Source organism: Pseudochaenichthys georgianus, chromosome 14, assembly GCF_902827115.2.
Source record: "Pseudochaenichthys georgianus chromosome 14, fPseGeo1.2, whole genome shotgun sequence".
In the NCBI taxonomy this organism is placed as follows: Eukaryota; Metazoa; Chordata; class Actinopteri; order Perciformes; family Channichthyidae; genus Pseudochaenichthys; species Pseudochaenichthys georgianus.
The window spans coordinates 25,336,977-25,363,524 of NC_047516.1; the positions used below are offsets into that span (position 1 = coordinate 25,336,977).

Consider the following 26,548-nt stretch of genomic DNA (forward strand, 5'->3'; position numbering starts at 1 on the left):
TTATTATTATTTTTAAATGTATTAAAGTGTGTCCTTTACCTGCTGACCCTATTGATTAATTTCTCAAGATGCTGAAATGTCCCTCTTGTCAGACTCCTATTTTGAAAGTAAACATGGATGTTGCATCCGATCATCAGATCAAGGGGGAGTGCTGGGGAACTCCAGTTCGAAACCCGCTCCTGCCGCCACTGCGTCAGGCCGTTGTGTCCTTGGGCAAGACACTTCACCCGGATTTGCTCCTGTGGGTATTGTCCACAGTACATGTATAATACCAATGTATACTTGTAAAAGCGCCTCGATGACCTCGAGGCGGGAAGATGGACGGTGTGGCGCAGTGTGCTGTGCAATGATCATCTGATCAAGGGGTGAAACCCGCCGCTGCTGCGTCTGTAAAGCCGGTGTGTCCTTGGGCAAGACACTTCACCTGAACTTGCTCCTGTGGGTATTGTCCACAGTTTCTGACCATTGCATGTATGATATATGTGTAATGTGTGTATATGTAAAAGCGCTTTGAGTAATTGAAAAAGCGTTATAATAAATGTAAGGAATTATTATTATTAATTATTATTAATAACAAACTTTAATATATATATTTGCTACCCTACCAATATTCACAACTGTGGTGGTGTTGAGAAAATAAGATAGGAAAAGTTGATAAGATGATAAAGGATGCATTAGAACAGGGGTCTGCAACCTTTTTGACCAAAAGAGCCATTTCGCTTCTTTTTTCCAAAAAATGTTTTGTCTGGAGCCGCAAAACATATTTCATATTTTTGTATTGTTATATCAGACAAAAACTACAGTTTTTTTTGCATTTATTAGGCTATTTATTACATGATATAAAACTGTTAACCTCTAATAAGAAACAAATAACTTTTATAAGGAGAATTAAAAATAATACACAGGCCTACTTTAAAATAAATTAAACACAGCACTTGGGGAGTCCTCTGCACATTTGAAGGGGAAAAAAATATTATTAAATTGGCCCACTTTGATATAAATAAAACATATATCTGCACCCTAAAAAGAGTTAAAGGTAAGAATGGAGAAACCAGCTCGAGTGCGCTAGAATTTGAAAGTACACAACCGGAAAAAATATGCCTCTTCCTTCAGACTTCCCTGAAGTCCCTCCTCCAACACACACGAACGCACACATGACCAATGAGGGCATGATATAAGTTTGTGCCCAGATGGAAGGCTGACAGGCAGGTAGGCCATCCAGTTATTTTAGGGGCCGGCTCAGATGATTGGTCGTGCTTTTTACAGTGCTACGGCTTCCAGAGATTAATTTGTGTATGTATTTATTGTCAAAGCATTTAATATATACATTGCTATCGGGACGTTAAGAGCATTCCATGGAATATAACAAAAAGTGTTTTCTGAAATAAATTACATACCCCAGGGCTCTCAAGTTTTGAACAGAGTTCAGAGTAGAGATGGCAAATCCGGATCATTTTATGGACTCGGAGTCTTCTGAGTCAATCATTGAAGAGATCCGGATCATACGAGTCATTTGAGTCATTTGAGTCATATGAGTCAGCATGACCAAGACCGTAGAAATCCTACCGGTGAAACCGAAAAGTTGTTGCATTTAACCAGTATATTAAACTAACGTTACATTAACCTCCGCTACACAGTGTCTTTTGCTTTAATAAAACATGTGTGTGTGTGTGTGTGTGCATTTTAAAAAATAAGTGTTTTGCATTATATGTATATAGTTATTTTAATATGTTCCTGTACTTAAGCTAATTTTGCACAATTGTGTTTTCATTTAATAATAATAATAATAATTAAAGCTGCAAGCAGCGTTGAGCGGGTCTTCGACGTTCCGCAGGCTGTTGTCCGCACGTCGACGTGTGTGTCTAGGTGTCTGGAGGACTCGGCCAATATATTTAGCCATAATTGGCGTAGAGCTGATGAGGGCCGGACCATTAATGATAGTCTGAAGTCTGGCGCAGTTTGGACCATTTTCCATTGAATTATGTTTCATGGCGAGGGATACCATGGCAACGGCATACGTTGAGATTTCAGATTTCACGTAGAGCTGTTGAGGGCCGGACTAGGAGCCATCGTATGAAGTCTGGTGGTGTTTGGACTATTTTCCATTGAATTAGGGCAACACCGTGTTTCATGGCGAGGGACGTGTTCCCATGGAAACGGCATATGATGACATCCCCTAATTGACATAGAGCTGCTGAGGGCCGGACCATTAGTCAACATATGAAGTCTGGTGCTGTTTGGACGATTTTCCATTGACTTACAACAACATCGGATTTTTTGGCGGGGGATGCGTTTCCATGGAAACGGCATACATTGAGATTTCCGATGTCACGTAGAGCTGTTGAGGGCCGGACCATTGATGATAGTCTGAATTCTGGTGGTGTTTGGATGATTTTCCATTGAATTACGACAACATGATGTTTGACGGCGAGGGATGCGTGCGTTACCATGGCAACGGCATACATTGAGATTTCCGATTTCACGTAGAGCTGTTGAGGGCCGGACCATTGATGATAGTCTGAAGTCTGGTGGTGTTTGGATGATTTTCCATTGAATTACGACAACAAGATGTTTGACGGCGTTACCATGGCAACGGCATACATTGAGATTTCCGATTTCACGTAGAGCTGTTGAGGGCCGGACCATTGATGATAGTCTGAAGTCTGGTGGTGTTTGGATGATTTTCCATTGAATTACGACAACATGATGTTTGACGGCGAGGGATGCGTGCGTTACCATGGCAACGGCATACATTGAGATTTCCGATTTCACGTAGAGCTGTTGAGGGCCGGACCAGTGATGATAGTCTGAAGTCTCGTGCTGTTTGGACGATTTTCCATTGACTTACAACAACATCGTATATTTTTTGGTGGGGGATGCGTTGGCATGGAAACGGCATACGTTGAGATTTCAGATTTCATGTAGAGCTGTTGAGGGCCGGACCATTGATGATAGTCTGAAGTCTGGTGGTGTTTGGATGATTTTCCATTGAATTACGACAACATGATGTTTGATGGCGAGGGATGCGTTGCCATGGCAACGCCAAATGATGACATCCCATAATTGACATAGAGCTGTTGAGGGCCGGACCATTAGCCATCATATGAAGTCTGGTGCTGTTTGGAGGATTTAGCATTGACTTACGACAACATGATGTTTCATGGCGAGGGACGCGTTGCCATGGAAACGGCATACGTTGAGATTTCAGATTTCACTTGGAGCTATTGAGGGCCGGACCATTGATGATAGTCTGAAGTCTGGTGGTGTTTGGATGATTTTCCATTGAATTACGACGACATGTTTGACGGCGAGGGATGCGTTTCCATGGAAACGGCATACGTTGAGATTTCAGATTTCACGTAGAGCTGTTGAGGGCCGGACCATTAATGATAGTCTGAAGTCTGGTGCTGTTTGGACGATTTTCCATTGACTTACAACAACATCGGATGTTTTGGCGAGGGATGCCGTTTCCATGGAAACGGCATACGTTGAGATTTCAGATTTCACTTGGAACTGTTGAGGCATGGACCAGTGATATAAAAGTGAAGATTGGGGGACGATGGGACCGTGTCCATTGGATTTACAGCGACACCGTTGTTTATGGCGAAGGATCCGTTGCCATGGTAACGCCAAATTAAGTGACATCAGATTTGACCTAGAGCTGTTCAGGGCTGTGGTGTGAACCATCATGTGAAGTTTGGTGGCGTTCTGAGAATGTCAGTTTGAGTTATGACATCATCGGGTTCCATGGCGAGGGACCGCCAAAAATCGTACGAACGCGAACTTTGGCGACAAATCACGGCTACGCCGTGCGAAAGAAAAAAATTCGGATGAATCATGACTCGCCCATCTCTAGTTCAGAGTGAGATTTTGGCAGCGGCGGGGCTTTGGGTGGGGACGGTGGTCTTATCTGATAAATGACACATAAATTCATATAAAAACATATTTATTTCATTCTTAGTGAAGGGATGTGTGTGTGTGTGTGTGTGTGTGTGTGTGTGTGTGTGTGTGTGTGTGTGTGTGTGTGTGTGTGTTTTTTTTTTGTTGTAGGTGTTGGTGGCAACCCTCTCCGCGTCGGCATTAGAGTGAGGGAGCACTAGAACAAGTTGAGCTATTTTAGTGAGCCTCCCAAACTGGCTCAAACCGGTCACCTTTAAAAAAAGGAACCATGGGGATATCTATCAGCTGATATTCCAGGAACTCCTCACACACCTAAGGTGTGAGAAAAAGTTTTTAGAGAGTACTTGTCCATGGACAAGTGAGTTTAGAAATGTACTTGTCCGAATACATTTTTCACTTGTCCAGAATGGACAAAAATTGGGGCCACTGGAATCTTCTTCTTCGTCATCGTATTTTACATTTTCCCACGGTTTTTACGACACCGCTAACGTAAGTGAGAAGTGAGATTAAGAGTTTGATTGAGAGAGTAAAAATAAGTCCCATGACAAACTGGGAGAAAAATATATTTATGAAAACATTAAGTCAAATCTGTATTCCTATTTACAAATCACATACTGTTTAATTTCTTACGGTTATTGAATACAATTATATAAAAATAATCTCTGCATTGTTTAGTTAGTTCTAAGTGGTGCAGTTTGAGAATGTACAATTGTCCCAGTCTCCTCTGATGTTACACTGCCTGTGAGACAGAGTCCAACCACACATGTCCAACACATAGGACATAACCTAATAATAATAATAATAATAATAATAATAATACATTATATTTATAGCCTATAGGCCTAGCGCTTTTCTACAACGCAAAGACGCTTGCACGCTTACACACGTCCTGCAATACACATGCTGCAGCTGCTCACTGTTTGTAAAAGTAAAGAAATAGTATTTTCATTTCCATAATGTACTTTCTATACCCTGCTTCATAAACAATACTGACATCCTGCTCCTCCGAGTCTGGGGGTCCGGGGATGTGAGGACAGCGCGAGGACAAACAGGGAGGCTGCTTCACTTCATAAAGGAAATGGTGGTTAATATTAACAACACAGGAGTTAAAACGCTTAATAACCTTCATTACGTGTTAGAGAAAGAACATAAGAAAGTTAGACAAAGATAAGGCTGTTAAACGGGCAGCGGATCCGCTGTGTGTAGAAAGAGAGAGAGAGAGAGAGAGAGAGAGAGAGAGAGACGCTGAGCTGCACCGTGCAGCGATCAGCTGATACGGAGCATAGAGAGAGCTGCAGTACGCGGGGCTCGGCCTCGCCTCCTGTCCTCACAACTCTTATTAATCCCGGTACCGGAAATTGTTATTTGTTCCTACTCGGAACCGAGTGTTGCTTCCCAACCCGGCCACTGTGCTACACTTCCCGCCCCGCCCCGCCCCCGTCTAACTGTACAGAAAGTGGCGAGATGCATTCCCTTAGGAATCGACAAGCAGAACCGAAACTAACACTTCTAAACGAACAATGTCGGACACGTACAATTTGCGAATGAGTTCTGCCTTTTGTAAACTGAATGTATCAATAATTTGTCAATAAATCAGGTCGAAAAACGTCACTTGTCCGCCGGACAAGTCAATTGAAAGATCTACTTGTCCGATATTGTAAATAACACGTCCCGGACACACTTGTCCTGTTCCTCCGGCCCATGGAAAGGTAGTAGTTCCTGAAATCTAAAAAGAGCACCATGTGTAAAGAACTGATTAATGTATTCAATCAAAGTATTGAAATCCTGGAAAATGTTGAAACCCTTACCTGTCTATAAAGTATAGGGCAGAATGTCTAAATCCTACCCGGATACAGCCATGTTATTTTCTAATTGGCTGTTCGACAGCTTACATTCTTTTGATTGGTTGATGCGTGGCTACAGTGATTCTGTACTAGTTTGTTTACAAAATTGCGGCGCAACTTGGTGGGCGGTACCCTGGAAAGAAATCTCTGCGTGAGAAATACAAGGTGTGGCGTGTGAGCGTGTGAATGGAGTGGAATGCGTGTGTCTCACGCCAAATGCGTGAGACTTGAAAGCCCTGATACCCCATTGAATTATGACTGACGATCGTCAGCTGTCTTCCTCTCCCTCATAAAGGCTGCACCACCGTTGACAACTTCTCTCTACATATCAAACATACCGGTAAACCAGCATCGTTTGCTGTGAAAGCATACAACTCTGTCCACGCAGAATTAAATCCTGTGTTCCTCCGGTACTTTTCTTTGATTTATCCATAGTTCGCTCATCGAGCCGGGGGTCAGGTTATTCGCCTCCAAGAAAAGGCGCTCGCGCGGGACCGGAGCAGGATGTGACGCATATTTTAGTTGACCTAATTAAAACCGTTTTGTTTTTTATTTATGTGTCACAGTATCACCTCAAAATACAACATACGAAACATTTTCAACCATCCAACAAAATAAAAATAGTCCTACAAATACTTTTATTTTATTTCCTTCTTATTTTTGTCTAAGCTCAAGGGAGCCAGAGCAGAGGGCTTAAAGGGCCGCATGCGGCCCGTGGGCCGCGGGTTTCCGACCCCTGCATTAGAAGTATAAACTAGAGAATGCATTTCCTGCAGAAAATGCGTGCGAATGCTATAGACTGTGAACATTTGTTGCTGAATTTTGCTGAAAAAGCTGAATATGTTATTAGTTGAATGGTCTCTGGAGCTGCTTTTAGCTAAAAAAACAAAACAAGTGTGTTGCTGAACTTAGCGGAGAAATGCAGAAAAATGAAATTATTTGAATCAAATGGTTACAGCTCAATTGCATTGCAATGACTTTGTTGAAAACTTGAAATTGAAATGTTAAACTGGAAGAGTAGGAAAAATAGTGAAGAAGCTTAATATTTAAAAGAAAATGTTTTAAAAGGTATAAACAACAACAACATGTATAGCCTCAATGTCCTGAAATAACTGAATAAGTTAACAGTTGAATGGTTTCTGTATCTGAAAGTAGACTGAAGGAGTTACATATCAGATGTACGTAGTAGTGAATGAATGTGTGATAAGAGAAGAAAATAAAGTAAAAAGGCTTTGAAAAGCATCAGAATATTTTAACTGCAAACTTTTGAACTAACTTGATGGCGAGTGATCTGTCGCCATGGCAACGGCATTTGATGAAACCCCATAATACAACACATCCTCACTCCCAGGTCGGCCTATATTGACGTTATGTCAAGTCCCCTGCCGGCTTTTTCCAACGCAAGGGGGGGGGGCCTTAGCGTCCATTTTCAACGCAAGGGGGGGGGCCTTAGCGTCCATTTTCAGCTTTCCGGGATGTCCATGTGCTTCTATGGACGCTCATGGAAGCACGGCATTCGTTTGTGTCGACTGCCCTTAAAGGCAATGTGAGCGTCCATTCTCATTGGATAGCGGAGAATTGTACACCCGGAAGTAAATATTCCCCTTACTGACGATTGATTTTACAGTGATATCTGCACTACTCATCGACTAAAAAACACCAGATTATCCTTGTTAATTACACAACATTGATTGGTTTAAATTGTGTGCAATGCTTTTGTATTTTTCCCCTTCGATTCGGAGAAACAAATCTTTTTTCGGAGTAAAGGGTGGCAGAAGACACTACACTACCCAGAATCCCCAGCTATCATTTCTCCCTGCAGAAAAAGAAAACATGGCCGAACTTCGTTTTATTCTGGGTGTAAAATGCCTATTTTAAAGTTAGTTTGGCCATTAAAATGCGTTTTGATGTCATTTGATGCGAGAAATATGAGTTGTTATTTCAGATTATGTGTGCAGTGGATGTACATGATCTTTAGTTTGCTAGTTATTACGAAGATTACTTCAGGAAATTGCGTCCAACGTTTTCATTGTTACCAAGGTGGTTGCTAGGGACGCTGCTATCGATATTATTTATGTTATGTTGTGTAACTGTTTAATGGTGTTATCTGTATTGCTACCCCCTTCCCCGTCAATGTATAGTGTTGGTCCACAGCGCAAACATATTAGTTTAACAAAATCCGCATCTAAAGATACGTTATTTCCCCTTGTGCAATTCCAGTCTCACATCTCACAGCACATCGTCATTAACAAATACCGGAAACAGACCGAAAACATTTAAAAAAAATAAAATAATACCTTATTCCGAGTGTGCTTGCTTTTCTCTTTGAAAGTCATCACATAACGGCATTGTAATACACGGTTCGGCTGCATTAAATATTACATATCTGCCGTAGTTCTGTATTTATAGCCCTGATGAGAAGACAAACATGAGGAACTGAAAACGTGACGTGGATCATAAATATATCAGCCATTAAACAACATCTTACATTTCTTTTCACACAATACGTCTCCTTGCCATATCAACACTAATTCGGCTCACTTTTATATTTGATCCAATTGGTAGATAGGCTGTATTTACACCATAAAGGTGCACAGATGATATAAAGAGACACCTGGTGGTTAAAGCATGTTATTGAATTTCATTATTTTTATTATTAGATATTAATAGGATCCCTATAAAGTATATTCATTACTCGTTATTCTCTACTAATAGTTAATTAAAGACTGTATATAATGACTATTTTGCACATCCCTTTCAAGATTTCAAGATGTTCTAAGGTTTATTGACATATCATATAGGCCTAACACAACTATGGTGTAGTTCTGCATTGAATGAAAAACTTGGGTCGCAGGTTCCTCAACAGTGCATTACAAGACATCTATCAATATGTGTGCATACCTCCAGCAATGTTAACTATGTTGAAGCACTTATTTTAACTGATATTATACATAATGTATTATACTCTTATAGATGTATGCAGATATTTCATCTCCGGCCTTGTCAGGTATTGAACAATCAATAAATAAAGAACACAGAATTGTTAAATATAAAACACAGAATTTGTGTGATTATACTAAATGATTTTCAAATAAACACCACTGCATATTTAACTGTTACACATGCTGATGTAACGCAAATGTTCCAACTTGGGATCAATAAAGTATATCTTATCTTAAGCTGATCGATGGCTCCTGCCATATTTGCAAAATGTGCCTCTGAACCTTGACAAGTGCATGTTTCAGGCTTATCAATTAATGTAATGTAATGTAATGTTATCAATTAACAACAGGAGGGGTCACAAACATAAGTCCAGCTGTTAAATAAAGCTCTTCTGACCTTAGCTGGCGTGTGGGTATATATATTAATACTGCCCATTATGGGCACCAGCAATTTTCACCCATTTATTAATTATATGTTTTAAATGTGAGTGTTTCCTGTCCCCTAAACCTCCAGGGATGTACACAGTTTAATACTGGCAACTTCTTATTATGGGAAATACGAAAACGTCTTTTAAAACTACAACTCCCAGTAGAGACGTGCCATAGAGAACATGTTGCGAAACAGAATAGCCAGCATGTGTAGTTCTGGGGACGGGGTGGGGGAGGGGGGGGACGCGGTGGACCCGTTCAAATCCAGTTTTGAACAGTCTGCCGTGGTTCCATCCCATTTCAAGTGCTGTTCGAGGCTCGGTAACCCTCGGAGCACACTCTCCAATCACAGAGCTTGAGGACTATCACGGGGGTTTGTTAAACAGAGCACATGGTGTCCAAACGATAGCTGGAGATTCTGGGTAGTGTAGTGTCTTCATTGCCTTTAAGGGCAGTTGACACAAACGAATGCCGTGCTTCCATGAGCGTCCATAGAAGCACATGGACATCCCGGAAAGCTGAAAATGGACGCTAAGGGCCCCCCCCTTGCGTTGAAAATGGACGCTAAGGCCCCCCCCCTTGCGTTGAAAATGGACGCTAAGGCCCCCCCCCTTGCGTTGGAAAAAGCCGGCAGGGGACTTGACATAACGTCAACATAGGCCGACCTGGGAGTGAGGATGTGTTGCATAATACGCTTAGATGTGTTGATGGCTGCATCGTTACCAAACCTGTGAAGTTTGAGCACCTTTTGACCGTTTTCATATAGTTATAGCAATATCGTGTTTTATGGCAAGGGATGCGTTGCCACAGCAACAGCTTTTGAGGGAAACGCACTATTGGCACATAGACATGTTGAGGGCTGGACCATTAAACATTATCTGAAGTCTGGTGCTGTTTTGACCCTTTTCATAGGCGTTACGACAACATCGTGGTTTTTGGCGAGGGATGCGTTTCCATGGAAACGGCATATGGTGAGATGTCAGATTTGGCGTAGAGCTGTTGAGGCATGGACCGGTGATATACAAGGGAAGATTGGGGGACGATCGTGTCAATTGGAGTTGCAGCGACATTGTGTTTAATGGCGAGGGATGCCATGGTAACACCACATTATGTAACATCAGATTTTACGTAGAGCTGTTCAGGGCCACAGTGTTAACCATCATGTGATGTTTGGTGGCGTTCTGAGCATGTCAGTTGGAGTTATGACATCATCACACAGGTGTTTGTGTTTGAGCTAACACATTATGAAACACATGTGCTTGAGCCCAGAGATCAAAGGTTTCCATGGTGGTGTGCAGTAATCAGTGAGAGGAGAGCCTTTCCATTGATCTGAATGAGAGATAAACCTCTTACCTGTGAACGTTTTGTTAAAGAACCGTAGCAGATATCGGTGACATTTCAACGCGTGAAGCATCTCAGGACCACGACGAGCATTTGAGTCTGCTTTTTATGTATTTTCGGGTCAATAATGTGGCATTTTTGGCAGTTTTACCAAAGGTTTGCAGCTGGTGCTGTGAGGAAAGATGACGCTGCATTTACAATGGGCCTTAACCTGTTAAGCTCCATTCCCCCGCGGGCGGGGGAAAAATCACAGCATCTGCAAGAAACAGCGTGCGGGGGAAAAATCGCAGCATCTGCAAGAAGGCTTCTTAACATTTAAAACCTATGAATGTGTCATACTCACTTAACGGGAAGAAACTCAGCTATCAGACAATATTAACAGTTTTTAGCAAAACGAAACATAAGGGTAATAACAAAGGCTCTGAATTAGCCCTGAGCGAAAAAATGCTAACACACTTAGCACAGAACTCACGTTAAAATACCCTTATTACTTATCGTATCTGCACAAACAAGATATCGATTAGCAAGCTGAGACTGCACAGATTCGACAGGTATTGGTATCATTACTGACTGATCCGAACTAGCGACACGAGAAGCTAACAAAGACATCACACCACGTAGCATTAGGTAGCCAACACGGCAATATGTCTTACCTTTGTTGTTTTCTGATCAAAAGTTGTCTTCAATGGCATTAGAACGATAAAAACGCTGCTGAAGGTTAATCCATAGGTTAATCCAATAGGCGCGTTCACACCGCAGTACTTTTCCCACTTTAGTTCCGATATATTTCCGAAATGTCGCGTTCACACCAAAAAGTGCCGGAACTAAAATGTGTTCATGAGGACCTTTTTACCCCCTTTTCCGTCCCTGCTGAGCAGATACTTTCGTGGGAGAAAAAGGTTCCTATGTCTGATTGGCTGGGCGGATTGCAAACCACGCCCCGTAAAACTCCCAAAAAGTGTTGTGATAATAATTAAAAATGTTTTACTATGTTCAATCTGAATTTCCTTTAAAATAAAAAAAAATCTATATTGATTCTGACTTTTCTCCAACCAACTCACAGGTTTATCCTTGCTTTGAGAAAAAAGATTATTAATTTACCCCTTTTAGAAGGGAAGTTATTGTCATTTGTTCTGGGAAAGTCATTTTCGAGCCTGAGACCTGAAAAACAGGCTTGGGGCCGGGCTTTACAGGTTAATGGAGACACGTTGAAAGTTGTTGTCACTTCATGCCCTCAAGAGGCATTTTGTTTAATTTTTTTGCTTCATTTTTATTTATTTTTTCAATGTAGGAGAGGTTTTCTTATGTTTTTCATGAAAAATGATGTCCAAGGAGTATATGGTTTGGGAATTATGGCAGGTTTAAAAAAAAATGTTTGGGTGAATTTCAAGCACTCCTCTACCAGTCCAAATAGAGAGGCGTAGCCATTACTGACAGCCTACTACCAGGTAAATACACACTTCTACTTGTATAAAACTGACCTTTGTACGATTAATACTTCATAAAATACTGCAGATCCTTTATCTTACCTCTTTCTAATCTACACACATACAAGTATTCAACTGAAGTTACACAACAGTGTTGTTGATACAGAGTCGGAGTTTATTCACACGTCACATACTACAGTGGGTAATGTTTTCAAGAAACATTGAACAGTGCTGCCACATATGACACAGGAAAAAAAGAAAAGACACGGAACCCTTCCTTTGCCATTATATAAAAATAGTGTTGCTACAAAAGTATAAATTAGGCTTACTAATAAGACAACTCAGATCTGAAGCTACACAGGAATCTGCTGCCAAAGTGCAATAAAAAAGACAAAATTAATAGAATCAAACCATTTTTTTGTTGCATTTTAGTAGAGTATAAAAAGAAATGCCTTTTAAAATAGGATGCAAGCAACACTAGTTTCTTAACCTGAATTGATAATAGACTATAATCAATTTAAACCGAACAGATCTTAATGTTTGTATTCTTATACCATTTTGTACAATAATTATAATGAATAAGTTCAAACAAACTAAAACTTAGTGACTGTATTCGCCATGACACAGGCAGTCTGTGGTTTGTACTTGTTTAACTTTTGTCTAGTTTCTGAACAGATCTGAAGAGCTGTGAACTCTGAGTGCTAAGAGCTAACGGCTGTGTTGTTTTTCTGGGGCGCTCATTGAAGATGACGTCACGGCTCCGCTTACACTGCGTTACTATAGTAACTACCCCAGTTCCTAAACTGTAATGGAAGCGCAGCATTAAAGTGAGCCGGGCCTAATAAGGCCTAACCAAACCGAGCGAGGCCTGCAGTGGAAACGCGCCAATAGAGAGACTGGATGGAGATTTCATGGACTGAGGTCACAGATGCAATCTGAATGATCTAAAGTCCTCTCATCCCGCATCGCTGCACAGGGGGCCTTGCTTCAGCCCCAAAGCTCCTTATGTAACTGGGATTTAGCTTTAAGTCTCTCCGGCACTGCTGTATTGAATATGATTAGTGGACCCTCCTGCCGCGCCTCCCCTCTCGAGAAACTAACGTGACAGATGCTGACTGGCCTCCATGTGCATGTACCCGGGTAATGATTGCTCTGCTATCCCTCCACATGCAATGTGACAGATGGAGGGGAGCAGGCGGGGTGAATGGGTCAGTGGTTTCTTACCTCATGTGGCAGCATCTTCTGTAGTGTGACACAGTGGGCTCCTCTGTTACTATTTTTATTCACATAGCAATGTCATGACAACAGTTGTCTCCGAACTGGAGCAATTCCTGGAAAACGGCAAAAACAAACACTGACAAACTGGTCAAACAGATTGGGTTTACTTTCCTCTCTTTTCTAGAATTATGGGCTGGAGACTGAGAATCTGAAAACTCTTTCTCATAAACTGAACGCATCTGCCAAGAACCTGCAGAGCTTCATCACAGACAGGCGGCACAGCGGCCATTACGACGGCAGAGCCTCCCACAAGCTGCCTAACGACTTCCTTACCTCCGTGGTGGACCTAATTGCTGCGGCCAAAAGCCTTCTGGCGTGGCTGGACAGGTGAGATTTGCGAAAAAGTGTACCTGTAATACGTGTAATCCTGTTAAACACATGTGTAAACACAGGGATTAAAAGATGCAGACTGAAACACGGGCAAGGTTTCCCCTTTTTAGTTTTTATATTTGGGTGTTACAGCAGCAGCACTGGTTTTGGCTGATAAAGTCTCAAATGTTGTACCATCATGATTGACAGCCTGCCATGCAGTATCTAAGTTAATCTTGGATACTTACTTAAGATTGCATTTTCAAGCAAAAATAAAAACTCTGCATTGGACTGGATTTTATATGATGGATGGTTCAATATTAATTTTTCAAAATAACTTCAACATAGGAATGCCTCTTGTTTTTCTGGCACCTTGCATTGGTTCATGTAGTATTTAGGGGTGCTAGTTATTTTTTTTACCACCAACAGACCAGTTTGTTTTTCATGTTATGTCCATAACCAATCAGCTGACAAGAACAGATGAGTAGGCCTTATATAAGAAGACTTTGACAGGGTGGTAAAAATGCACTGAGCAAGTCTATTTATATTTTTGCTTTATCGCTTTGCTTCTCAGTGGGATTGTGCCAACGTGTGTTTTCATCTATTTGTGTGTGTGTGTTTGTGTGTGTGTGTGTGTGTGTGTATGCGTCTGTTTTGTTCAAATTGGAAGTTGAAAGCACACAATGTTCAAAAGAAAAGACAAAGTGAAATGCTCTTTCTTTTCCTATGTTGGCAATTAAAATCTGCAGCATCTATTTTAATAAAAAATTCAATATCCAATGTTGCATTTTGCTGTTTAAACATGTAATTTGCTTACAAAAGCTGAAATCAAAATAAAACATGTTAAAAAAAAGCTTGCACAGTGTCAGCATACATAAGTATTTACCATTATATGAAGATTCTTTTTTTGTATACTATATAAACATTTAACACTTGAAGTTGTTTATACAAATGTTTTTATAAGTGGATGATAAACTGTACATATGGGCCAAAGTATCACTAATATTATTCTCATAAATCGGACTTTAAATGAGTAAGAAAAAACCTCCAAAATGTGGATGAGAATGAAGCAGTCATAAGGCCTGTGTATTTATATGCGTGCTGATGTTCACCATTGCGTGTTTGGAAATGTTCCCTCAGATTTACCAATGATTTAGTCTCAGAGGAAGAATGATCTAATGGTTCATTCCAGATGCTCGTTCTTTTTCAGATCTCCGTTTGCTGCAGTTGCAGATTACTCTGTGACCAGGAACAACGTGATCCAGCTTTGTCTGGAGCTCACTACAATTGTACAACAGGTAAATACATGATGTAATATAATACTGTTATGCAACTCAACTTTTTTTAATTCAATTTGAGATTAAAAAACCTCCCATAGACAAGAGTAAACTGATTCCCCACATGAGTATCATAGTAATGCCAAAGTGCTGGTTTTTAGAAGCTTCAGTAAAGTTTGGGTACCACTTTACAATAAGACTACCCTTATAAAGGATTTATGAATAGTTTGTAATTCATTTATTAATTAGGTTGTGAACACTTTATAAATCATTAATAAGCTTTTATACATGAGATAAACAGGGCAACTGTGACCGGTTGCTTGCCAAATAGTGAGCCCACATTTATCTGTACTGCTAAGCCTTATATTGGCTACTTAGCTTACTTCGTCTTCTTCATCAGCCAGCATCTTGGTATCTGTTGCTCACTGAGTTAATTCCCCCCCTTCCATCTTGATGTTTCTTGGCATCCCTTATGACCATGTATGAATGAGTTACTAACATTTATAATTGGTAAAAGGGAGCTTTACTGTAAAGTGTGAAACACATCACCATTTATTAATGAGTTACTACCATTTATAATTGGTAAAAGGGAGCCTTGCAAATGCAAAGTAAGATGCAACAGAGCCAAGCAAAACATTTTCTTCACACATGAAGAAAATTAGGACATAAAGTAATGACTGTTTAGTATGACTGATACACATATTTAAAAATAAAAGCTTTTCTCAGAGATAAATGAAAGACTTGGTAAGACATAATGGTACTCAGACTGGAAAGGCTTTGTGTATATTCTTGAACAAGCGTCCAAGCAGTCCATCAGGGTGAGCAGAGCCAAGCCAAGATGACCATTCAAGAACCTTGAGGTGTTCCTCTAACAAACTCTCTGTACGGTTTCCTCTCAGTCTACGGACATGTCCTTTGACGGTCGACCAAGCTCTTTCTATATGTTGGGTATGACTGCCGTCTGGGGGTTCACAAACCACCTGCTGTGTTTTATGGTGTAGTGGTTGTACCCCATGTTACTCATCACTCTCCTGTATGCCCTCCACTCATCAGTCATGATGCTACTTCCTGACTTAACATGCCGTCTAATCAGAGGGACAAGATGGCATCTTGATCGTTTCTCCACTAGATTCAACACTAGTCTCCGCTTTTGCCTTTAACTCCCATCTTTCAGAAGACCCATTTCTTCCTTCTCCAGGTATGTCCAAAGCGTCCATGTGCATACTGACAAACAATAAATCATAACATCATCTTAGTTAACAACAAAATGCATACATATTACAGTAAAAATGGTTGCACATCATGTTTCAAAATGCCCTACTTGTTTATTAGGTGCATTGTATAACATAAGTTAAGGATAATTATACAGTAATGGTCCATATTGATTTTCTTTATTTTTTTAATTTTGTTTTACAAGAAAGCCCAGTCTATAACTGCCGAACATAGGAACTGGGTACAGTACCTTCTCCCAGACACAAATACTCAAATAAGTATCAGCATTGGTGTTACCAATAGTTACTGATATTTATTTGATACCAATTTGGTTATACAATTAATAAAAAGAACAAGGTTTGGGTTCGTTCCTTAGATATGACTGACGTTAACGTGTAAGCTCAATAATGAACTTCAGCTCAACCAACCATATTGTAATATCTAAGTAATCATCTTGAAATATGACATTCATATTTGTAATATACACACATCTTATTGTGAGGTTAATTTCACATGCACGAGGCCACTCTTCAACACTACTTTGAAGTTAGCTTGTCTACATAATCGATCATAGCCAATTTAAATGAACCTTATCAATGCATAAAGTTACCTACCTAATAAAATATCTCTCTAACTTACAAAGATGACCTCATTTTACCAACCTCAAACAGAAGCCGTTTGTTCTACAGTATTACCCCACTTAATGCTTAACACTTCTCTATTACATTTTAACTTGGAGGCTACGATTAGCATCGTTAGCACAGATGTAGCTACCACTTGCTTACATGCTAACCCAAGCCTTAACATTCATTAACGTTAGCTGACTAAAATCACAAGCAACACATAAATAAAGTACTCGAATTTGACTTACCGTAAAACTGCACCGTCTGTTTTAAACGTGGAGCGAGTCACAATAGTCCGATATAAGCATGAAGAATAGTCCACAAGGCACCAGCACAACAAACACGGCAGAGTTCAAGTTATCCCGGATGAGTTGAGCAGGCAGAGCCCCTGTAGCATCACGGAGATGCTAGCAGAGCAGAAAGCTAACAGCAGCAGTCACTGGACAGACCTGTCACTCAATGTGACCACGCCCTAATTTATGCATAACTTTAAGTCTTTAACTAATTATAAATGTTAGTAACTCATTCAAATGGTGATTTGTTTAACACTTTACAAGGCTCCCTTTTGGCAGTTATAAATGTTAGTAACTCATAAATAAATGGTCATAAAGAGATACCAAGAAACATCAAGATGGAAGGGGGGGAATCAACTCAGTGAACAAGGATGCTGGCTGATGAAGAAGACAAAGTAAGCTAGGTAGCCAATATAAGGCTTAGCAGTACAGATAAAAGTGGGCTCACTATTTGGCAAGCAACCGGTCACAGTTGCCCTGTTTATCTCATGTCTTATAAAAGCTCATTAATGATTTATAAAGTGTTCACAACCTAATTAATGATTTATAAAGTGTTCACAACCTAATTAATAAATGAATTACAAACTATTCATAAACCCTTTATAAGGGTAGTCTTATTGTAAAGTTGTACCCAAACTTTAGGGGTTTGCTGGCTGATGAAGAAGACGAAGGTAGCCAATATAAGGCTTAGTCATCTTGCCAAATAGTGAGCCTGTGTTGATGTATGAAAACTGGTTAATAAATGGTTCTTAATGATTAATAAAGTGTTTACAACCTAATTCATAACCTAATTATAAACCCTTTATGACTCCTTTATAAGGGTAGTCTTATTGTAAAGTGGTACCAAAGTTGGTTATGTATTGATGCAGATAAACTAAAGAAATGTCTCACTTAATGACTTCAGGTCAGATAACCATGGATGTAAATATGAACTTTATTCTGTTTATGCACAAATATGCTGGTTTACATCGATTACTAGATTACATATTTAAGATAAGATAAACCCCTATTGATCCCCGTAGGGAAATTCAGGTGTCTCAGCAAAACAAAAAGGCATTGCAGATCACATGACATTTTACTATTGATCACGTGTTTTATTACTGGTACATCTGTATTTGGCCTAAACATGATGATGAGCACTAAGAGCCCTGTGCAACCCTCCAGAATCTGTTAATAATGACCCAAGTGATGTTTAATTGGTTTTAGGATGGTCTCTGTGGATGAGAATGTTTATATCAAGTTAAGAGCAAAATGTAAATAGGAAAAATTGCAGGTGGGAGTGAAATAGGACGATAGGGAGAGAGTTAAAGGCTGAGAGAGGAAGACTAGCAGAGAGAGAGAGAGAGAGAGAGAGAGAGAGAGAGAGAGAGAGAGAGAGAGAGAGAGAGAGAGAGAGAGAGAGAGGCCTGCCTCCGCATTGATGATTCATTTGTTTTGTGTTTGTGCATGCCTGTGTGGGAGTGTTGGGGGTTATAGGTGCCAAGCTGCTTGGTTTTTGCTTAAAACCACCTACAGCAAAAAATGCCAATAATAACTCAATTTTGACACATTCTCTGGAGGTAACAGTGCTCTCTGAATGTCCCCCAGGAATGCTCTGTGTACGAAACCGAAAACAAAATCCTGCATGTGGTGAGTCTCTGACTTTATTACACTGGATCCGATGTAAATACATATTCAATGCCCGTTCTTTAAGGTTTTACTCATCCCTTATATGTCCTCCCCAGTGTAAAACTCTGTCAGAAGTGTGCGACCAGATTATCGCTCTGTCCTCGGATCCCATGGTGTCCCAGGCTGCACATCTGGAGGTTGTGCAGCTAGCCAACATAACATCTACTGAAGGACTGGTAAGGCTATCCCCGTCAGACTCAGACAGATCACCCCAAAATAGTACATATTTTCGTTTTACAAGTAGTGCTATTTAGTCATCTAAATGTATATGAGTTACCATTTGCGAGCTGTTTCTTGTAGGAGCTATTTATTTTCTTTTTGAACTACACTCGCCAACGAGTAAGCATTAATGAGTGGATGCACGCTTCCTTTTGCACGGTGATATGGTTTCCGATCGCCATTAAATTCCATTAGCAGAAAGGCAAATACCTCTAACATTTGGCTACCCGTGCCCAAAAAATATTGATTATTAAATAGATCTACAGGTAAGAAGAAACCACAAGGTGTAATTACCATGCTAAGTTCCTAATTGATCATCCTACCCATTAGAGGATGCTCTGTTTTAAATACCAGCCTGACAAATTACAGGAAAATTCCAAGAAATAAATTGCAGTAATCACAACAATATTATGCAACAATCGTACAAACCCAATACCCTACCACACATGTGGTACGTGCCTATTCAATTATTATCTTTATTACACTTGAGTACACTTTTATTAAAATGTTAAATTGTTTTTCAGGTTTGATGAAATGAACACAGGCAAAAGCTACCAAAAAAGTAAAGTACATATCTACTAATAATGATGGATGGTGGAAAAACTAATCACAGAAATGGCAAAGCATGAGTTTGATTCAAATATGGCAAGTGCAAATGATCCTGCAGCATGCATCTCACTCACTGCAAACATAAACAATTCAGTTGCTCAATCACTAATACTAACCTCCTGGAGCACACAGGCTAAGTTGGTTGAACTAAATTGTAAAGAATAAAAGAAAAAATATTTGTTTATATACTTCTAAATATAACAAGTCATGCAAATACTTTTGGTTTTGTTGCACATGTTTTGAGGGATCTGAAATATTAGAAGAGATATAGAAGACATCTTAACTCCACATTTTCTTTCGTTAATAAGAGCCCTTGCTGTTCACGGTTTCCATCCAGATGATTCGTGGTAGCATTCAACCTTTAAAAACGAGAGAGTAATGAAAAAAGACATAAAGACGATGTTCTGCTTTACTGTCCAGTGTCAAATGAAGCTCACTGTAGCCGTCCTAAAACTAGGTTTTTCCTGAGCTTGTGGGCATATGAGTCAGGTGATAAAATGCAACATAGAAAACATGTGGTGAAGATTAAAATGAACAAAATAGAAAATGCTTAAATTAGCAATTGCATGCAACACATGACGAATACACTCACTCTGGGGACAAACTGTAGGCTCTGGATTTAGTGGCAGGGACATCTCTTTTTCCCACCACATTATAACTATGAGCTCGTGGTTGGACTCCATCTTCCCACTGACCTATACTCAGGCACGAGCGCCCTGCTCGGGGCCACAATAAAAGCCCCACCCCCACACAAACGCTAGCAGGGGGCATGGAAGCTCTCTCATCCGTTCAGTGAAACCTGAACACAGCAGTGGACCAAGTGGCCCAAAAATAAACCTCTTACACTCATCTTGAAGACTGGCATGCTGCTTCTGTGTATCTGTGTGAGAGTGTACATGTTTACTCATGCACATCTGTGTGCGAATGTGTGTCTGGGTGTGTGTTTGTATGATTGTGTGTATGCATCTTTGCAAGGCCTTTTAGACCCCTTTTAGTGGAAATGTTTAGCTCTAATACAGACAACCGTATTTGCAGAAAAAGAATCCTCCATGTTTGATTCAGTCTGCTTTAAAAAGCTTTGAGTGGATTCACTACATGATTTAAATCATATTGTGCCTTTTTATGTTTGAAAATATTATTTAAGGACCTTTCTTTTGTCATTTTAACATTTGCAAAGCCAAGCTCAGTAAAACAGTGTTGACTTGCACTGCAGCTTAATATATATATATATATATATATTTTAAATAATTGAGACAAATCAAAACTCCTACTCCTATCTTGCATTACGAGCAGATTAACACAAATGGATTACAATAGCCCTGGTTTGTTCTGCAAATGGCTGCAAATGCATTTTGTTAAAAGAGCCTTAAGTTTGCTTTGTGATGTAATCATTTATATTCTTGCTTTCTTCCCTCAGGGCATGTATATCAAATCAACATATGATGGTTTGCATGTAATCACCGGGACAACAGAAGGAGTAAGTGCAAGCCTCTTTGTGTTCTTGGCCTCACTGCCCATTCACTTGTAGTTTAATTTGTGGAGTGAGGTGTGCCACTTATGGTCGTGTCACAGTAAGCTGTGCCGTGAAATGGAGCTGCAGTAAATGACTCTCTGTCTGTCCATCAGTCTCTGGCTGACCGCTGCAAGAAAATCCATGCTGGAGATGAAGTCATTCAGGTCAATCTTCAGACAGTGGTAAGGCCATTATTTATTTGATGTGTTTATTATATTTACTGCCTAAATTATGTCCATTTTGCATTTGAAGATTGTTTATCCAAATACCATTTTGTTTAATACCATAACATTTCATTTAACTGACTCTTTTATCATAAGTCAATGAGGATACAAACTCGGCATAGCAAGAATCAAGCAAGTACATTAACTTTAAATAAGCCAAACCTTTTAAGTGCAATAAAAAAAAAAAATATATATTTTTGTATACTATGCTTGTTTTGTAAAGAACCTGCCTCAGATTGTGTGTATGCAGTTGCAGAACATCCACAGTTAGCTCTTCTGGGGCTGTTCCTGTATAAGTGGATGGCTGTAGTGCCTCTTATAGGTCATTTTGTAGGTTGCGGATATTTATCTCTGGTTAAATGTGTTTATTTGCCCGTTGGAGGGTCTGATGGATGGTCAGTTGAAATCATTGAACTTGTGATTACATAAGCACATGAGTCCATCGAGAGGTACCTGCTTAGGGCCCTTAACAAACCCCAGACAGAACACTGTAGTAACGTTTAACCTCCCAGATACCCATGAGGCACTTACACAGGTGTATTTATCATTAATTACTCCCCTCCTCAGGACCTGGTGGCTGTGTGTAGACTGTGCTTCTTTGACATTCGTCTAAAATTTGAAATAGTTTGGTTGCTCCTATTAGAGAGGGACAACTTTCAAACAGTTAATTTTAAGCATATTTCTGGGTGCATTTGTTTTAAATGTAGTTTTGTTTATATAATATACATAGTAGAGACATAACAGGAAGACAAAAGTGAAGACTGATGGAGAATAACATGCAACAAAGGTCCTTTGCTGGGGATCTTGCAATTCATTGTTGTACATAGCATTGTACAAATTCAGTGGAAATGAAAGCTTTTGGTGGCACACTATTTAAATACTGCAGCCTTTGTCTGAAATAATTGCTACTTGTGTGTGCAACAGCAAGACGAATGATAATTACAAAGCTCAAGTCAGGTTCATTTCAGTCAGTCAACTCACCCACTGAATGCAGCCATTTTTACAAAGAATAAGTGCAAATGCAGAATTGAAATTGATGTCAAGACCCTTTCATCTCATTGAAGCACAGTTTGAAGGCTGACTAAAGCAAGAGTGCGGAGGTGTTGTTGCATTCTCCTCATGGGGAACCAAAATATTTACACTGGATCCCAACAGACCTTTCCATGGCAGATCACTTAAACTGTTCTAGCAGGAAAAGCACAGGTGTAATTCATTACGTTAATGATGAGTCAGAAGGCTCGGCTTGCACAAAACCAGTCATGATTTATGTTATTCATCTTTGATTGGCAGCAGCTTTTCAACTCCGCAGCTTCACTGACATCAGTTGTCTTGTATCATCTAATATGTAGTCATGTTTGTTACTCATGTATTAACTATGCAGTGAGGGTTATATTGTTGTACTTGCTGTATGTTGTTATATTCGGTGATAGGTGTTGGTGAAGAAAATATGTCGTGCTGCAGAATTGAGCAGCAGCTGAGTGAGTTTGACAGTTTAAGTGGTCGATGATGGCAATATGAAAACTAAGTAGACGTGTCCGTCACATCACAAATGCACTGTCACTCATAATGACGGCCATAACCGGCTTTAACATTATTAATACATGTAATATACTGTGGTCTAAAGTTCAGAACACATTCCTGGTGTTTAATTGTTTCTAATCATCCCATTAGTCGGAGGCATTAGCTAGGATGAAACATTTGGAGAAACATGTCGATACTGTTTTGAACTAGACGTGTTTGTTGTGGGAGGCAGTCTAAGAAGGATCATGAGAAGCAATGAGTGCTGAGGTAAGGAGTTGCATCAACCAAAGGAAAGTAATGAAGGAAAAACTCCTCCCAGACAAAAGCTGCCTTTTGATTAACACTCAAAGTGTTATATCTCGTGTTGAATAAGCTATTGGGCACATGATTGAAAGGCTGTAAAAAAAGAATAAAGACTGCATGTCAGACATAAATAACTATAGGCAGCAAGAATAGATTGAATTTCTGGTGCAGGTCAATAAATGAGGAGGGCTTCAGACACATTAACAAAAAGGATGGTACATCTTGACACTGCAGTGTCTTGTAAAATTCCAGAAAGGAGATTAAAGAAAGAAAAACCATTGGGATGACGTTTTATGTGAAACACCTTTTAAAGAATAAAAAGTATTTACCAAGGCAAAGCAGTAGATAGTTGAAAAAAAGAAGAAGCTAAAAATCATGGGTTTTACTGATTCAATAAACACATTTTATATGGTCTGACACAGCAAAAAATGTTTTATCATAGAAGCTGCCTTTGAGTATCAAAGTGTCTGTTTCAGCCTGTCGGTATATCTTAATGCACTTTCTGTGTGAAGATTTTTTGTGTAGTGGTTGCCAAGGTGAAAAATGACTTGGAAAGGAACAAAGTGATTGCTTGGTCAGTGCCCGGTTTCTCAGGCTGCGCTGAACACATAAAATGTACTGAGACTCGGAGCAGTCAGCCAAGCAAGAGAGGATATTTTCTTCCCCAAACTGAACCTGGCATATTTGGTTCAGCTGCGGACCGTGTTTCTCTGGGCGAGATGTTTATGTGCCAAATGTCATAAAAACTGGGTTAAAGAATATTTACAAGACATGCAGCTGTACATAACATCGGGTTTACCACTTCACCACAACGCCTGCAGACGGATAATACGGGAGTGTACAAGATGCCCTTCAGCACACCACTCTGCATTTCAAAACCTCATCATCATCAAACTTAGAGGCTGTGCTGCAGTTTACAACCATCAAGATCTTTCTATTATTAAAATAACGACCACAACAGCATGAAAGTAGGCTGGGCATAAAAAAGGCTATCCAAGACATGTGTGAAGGGAAACTTTTTGACACCTAAGTATTTAAAATGGCAACTGGAGTGAATGTACATTGAATCCCTGTACTAGTCACCTACTGGATGTTCATGTTAAAGCTTGAGTAACGGGAATGCCTGTGTGTCGAGAAATCACTCATCACACGATTGTTGTTTGCTAGGTGGGCTGGCAGCTGAAGAACTTGGTGAACTTGCTGCGTGGGGACCCTGCAGGTGTCACCCTGACGCTGAAGAAACGCCCACAGAGCACGCTCACATCGACCCCTGCGCTGCTCAAGAACATGAGATGGAAACCGTTGGCCCTGCAAGTATGATGACCACTTTCATCCTCCACAGATATGTTTGTGCATGCCTGTTGGTGTGTCAATATGTACTTGTATGTGTATATCTCTGTATTTCAGTCTGTTAAAACACTAAGACCCCAAAGACTCTGGACATTAGATCAAGTTTTAATAGTACAAAGTGAATATTGGGTTCTGAGAAAACATGGCCCGTGTTGGATCTGACCTGCGTTTCTTTGCCCTATTTCATCCGCTTTAAATAAAAAAAAATAAAAAATGAGAGCGAGACACTTCTGGCAGAAGCATGTTTTGTCATGCAGTGATACATTTCTTTTGGACAATTTTACTTCTGTTATTTTCAGAGTGGAAGGAAAACATCAATTGTATTCTGACAATTTGCATCACTGAGCCAGAACAGTTTTCTACTGAAGGGTTTGTTCTTCTATTATTTAAGATAATGCCTTATTTTCCTATTCAAACAGGACATTTAAAAAACCTGATAAAAATGATTATCAAAATGCAAGTAATTAACTTGGGACGTTTCATAGTGTCAATATTTTACACTATTCTACTGTATAGTGTCTCTTCTTTACTACCACTTTGACAATAGGGTGCAATCAATTATTTTAACAAAATGATCCCTAAATCTTAAATTAGCTTTGTAAAACATATCCTTTTCAGAGAGTTAATTGTTGCTATGGGTTTTGTACTGAATTGCCCAGGTATTCTTTTTAAAGCTTCCACTTCCTTTATGCAGCACTACCTGCTACTAATTGGTTGAAGTTTCCAGTATAATTCATTCACAATGTGACATTTCAGGCCTCAGTGGCATCTGTTGTCCTAATTCGGCCAAACAAAGCACATTTTTAGGATCGTGCGACTGAGCCAGAATGGGTGGAAATGAGAGGGCTGCGTATTAATGGAGCCCAGCCTTTCTTTGAGTCCTAGGCCAGAGAAAATGTTTTCTCTCCCCTGAGGCCCAGAAGCTCTGTCCTGCTCAGCCTCCTCCCCCTTCACTACACATCCTCATTCTTCTTCTCCACCTAAATCGAATTTGCTCTCCTTCTGGCCTTTTTTAAAGGACAGAAAGGGTGGGGGGGGGGTGGCATCATAGAAACTAATGTGTTCTGCTCTGCAATGTGACTAAAATTAACAATGTCAAGGTAGTCTGTTAAGTTATTGAAAAGAACATTGTGCTGTGGAAGCCCTGCTGTAGCTCTAACGCACATAATGGTCTAATGATGGAGCACATCCTTGCTGATATTAGTCAGCTGTGAGTTACGCAACATATTTGCATAGTTTGAGCAGTGTCAAATTAGTATTCTACTGTTGTAAGAGTCTCAGTTCTTACTCATTTAATAAGCTAAGATAAGTGTTCTTTGTAGAAGTTCATGTTTTATCACTGCACAACAGGCTTCTTATGATTTGATTACATCTCACCGAAGTGAAGTTGCTGATATAATCATATCATAATAGTAGCTCAAAGATAATAAATATTTAGTTGTAAAGGCATCGTGTATAAACTAGGAACATGAGCTGTTTAACAGATTATGTAGGCTACGACCACATTTTCCTTGACCTGAATGAGAGTGGCGATTAGACTGCGCACTCACCCGTCTTCTTGTGTGCACTCGTTAGAAGTGGAGCATCAGAAACGTACAGTACACGGCTCATTTCACGGTTGAGAAGCTCAGCAACACAGTGTGAAGCGAACAAATGGTCCCTGACTGACAAACTCACTGGACTGCGGTGAACTCCAAATGTTCTATGTGTTAATTCTCGTAACTGTTCCTCTCTCTCTCTCTCTCTCTCTCTCTCTCTCTCTCTCTCTCTCTCTCTCTCTCTCTCTCTCTGTCGGCCTGTCTCTCTCACTTTTGCTCATGCTCACACATAACAAACACACACACACACACACACACACACACACACACACACACACACACACACACACACACACACACACACACACACACACACACACACACACACACACACACACACACACACACACACACACACACACACACACACACACACACACACACACACACACACACACACACACACACACACACACACACACACATTCACTCAAACACAGCCAATCTTCCCTCAGAGCCCCAGCAGCAGCGTCGCCACCCCCACCAGCACTTTAAGTACTCCATCCAGGAGGAGTAGCTGTGCCCTGCAGGACCTCTTCATCCCCCCTCCCCCCGCAGAACCCTACACCCCCAGGTGAACTCACACTTACACAAAAAAAACATATAGACGTGCCTGCATTACTAAATAACTGCTGAGTTTTTTTATTATTGGAAGTCCGATGGAGCAG

The 26,548-nt window shown here is 40.2% G+C and overlaps 1 protein-coding gene across 4 annotated transcripts in view; it reads left to right on the top strand.

The window, feature by feature from the left end:
• The window catches only part of LOC117457993 (connector enhancer of kinase suppressor of ras 2-like), a 43,313-nt gene that overhangs the window by 6,039 nt on the left and 10,726 nt on the right, over positions 1 to 26,548 (top strand). For 2 of the 4 annotated variants that reach the window (XM_034098224.1, XM_034098226.1), the window contains exons 3-10: positions 13,286 to 13,488; positions 14,663 to 14,768; positions 18,463 to 18,504; positions 18,600 to 18,719; positions 20,789 to 20,848; positions 20,998 to 21,066; positions 24,100 to 24,246; positions 26,321 to 26,454. In XM_034098224.1, the coding sequence (XP_033954115.1) occupies positions 13,286 to 13,488; positions 14,663 to 14,768; positions 18,463 to 18,504; positions 18,600 to 18,719; positions 20,789 to 20,848; positions 20,998 to 21,066; positions 24,100 to 24,246; positions 26,321 to 26,454 (881 nt within the window). The remainder of the gene's footprint in view (positions 1 to 13,285; positions 13,489 to 14,662; positions 14,769 to 18,462; positions 18,505 to 18,599; positions 18,720 to 20,788; positions 20,849 to 20,997; positions 21,067 to 24,099; positions 24,247 to 26,320; positions 26,455 to 26,548) is intronic. The other 2 variants (XM_034098225.1, XM_034098227.1) reach the window with 1 other exon arrangement.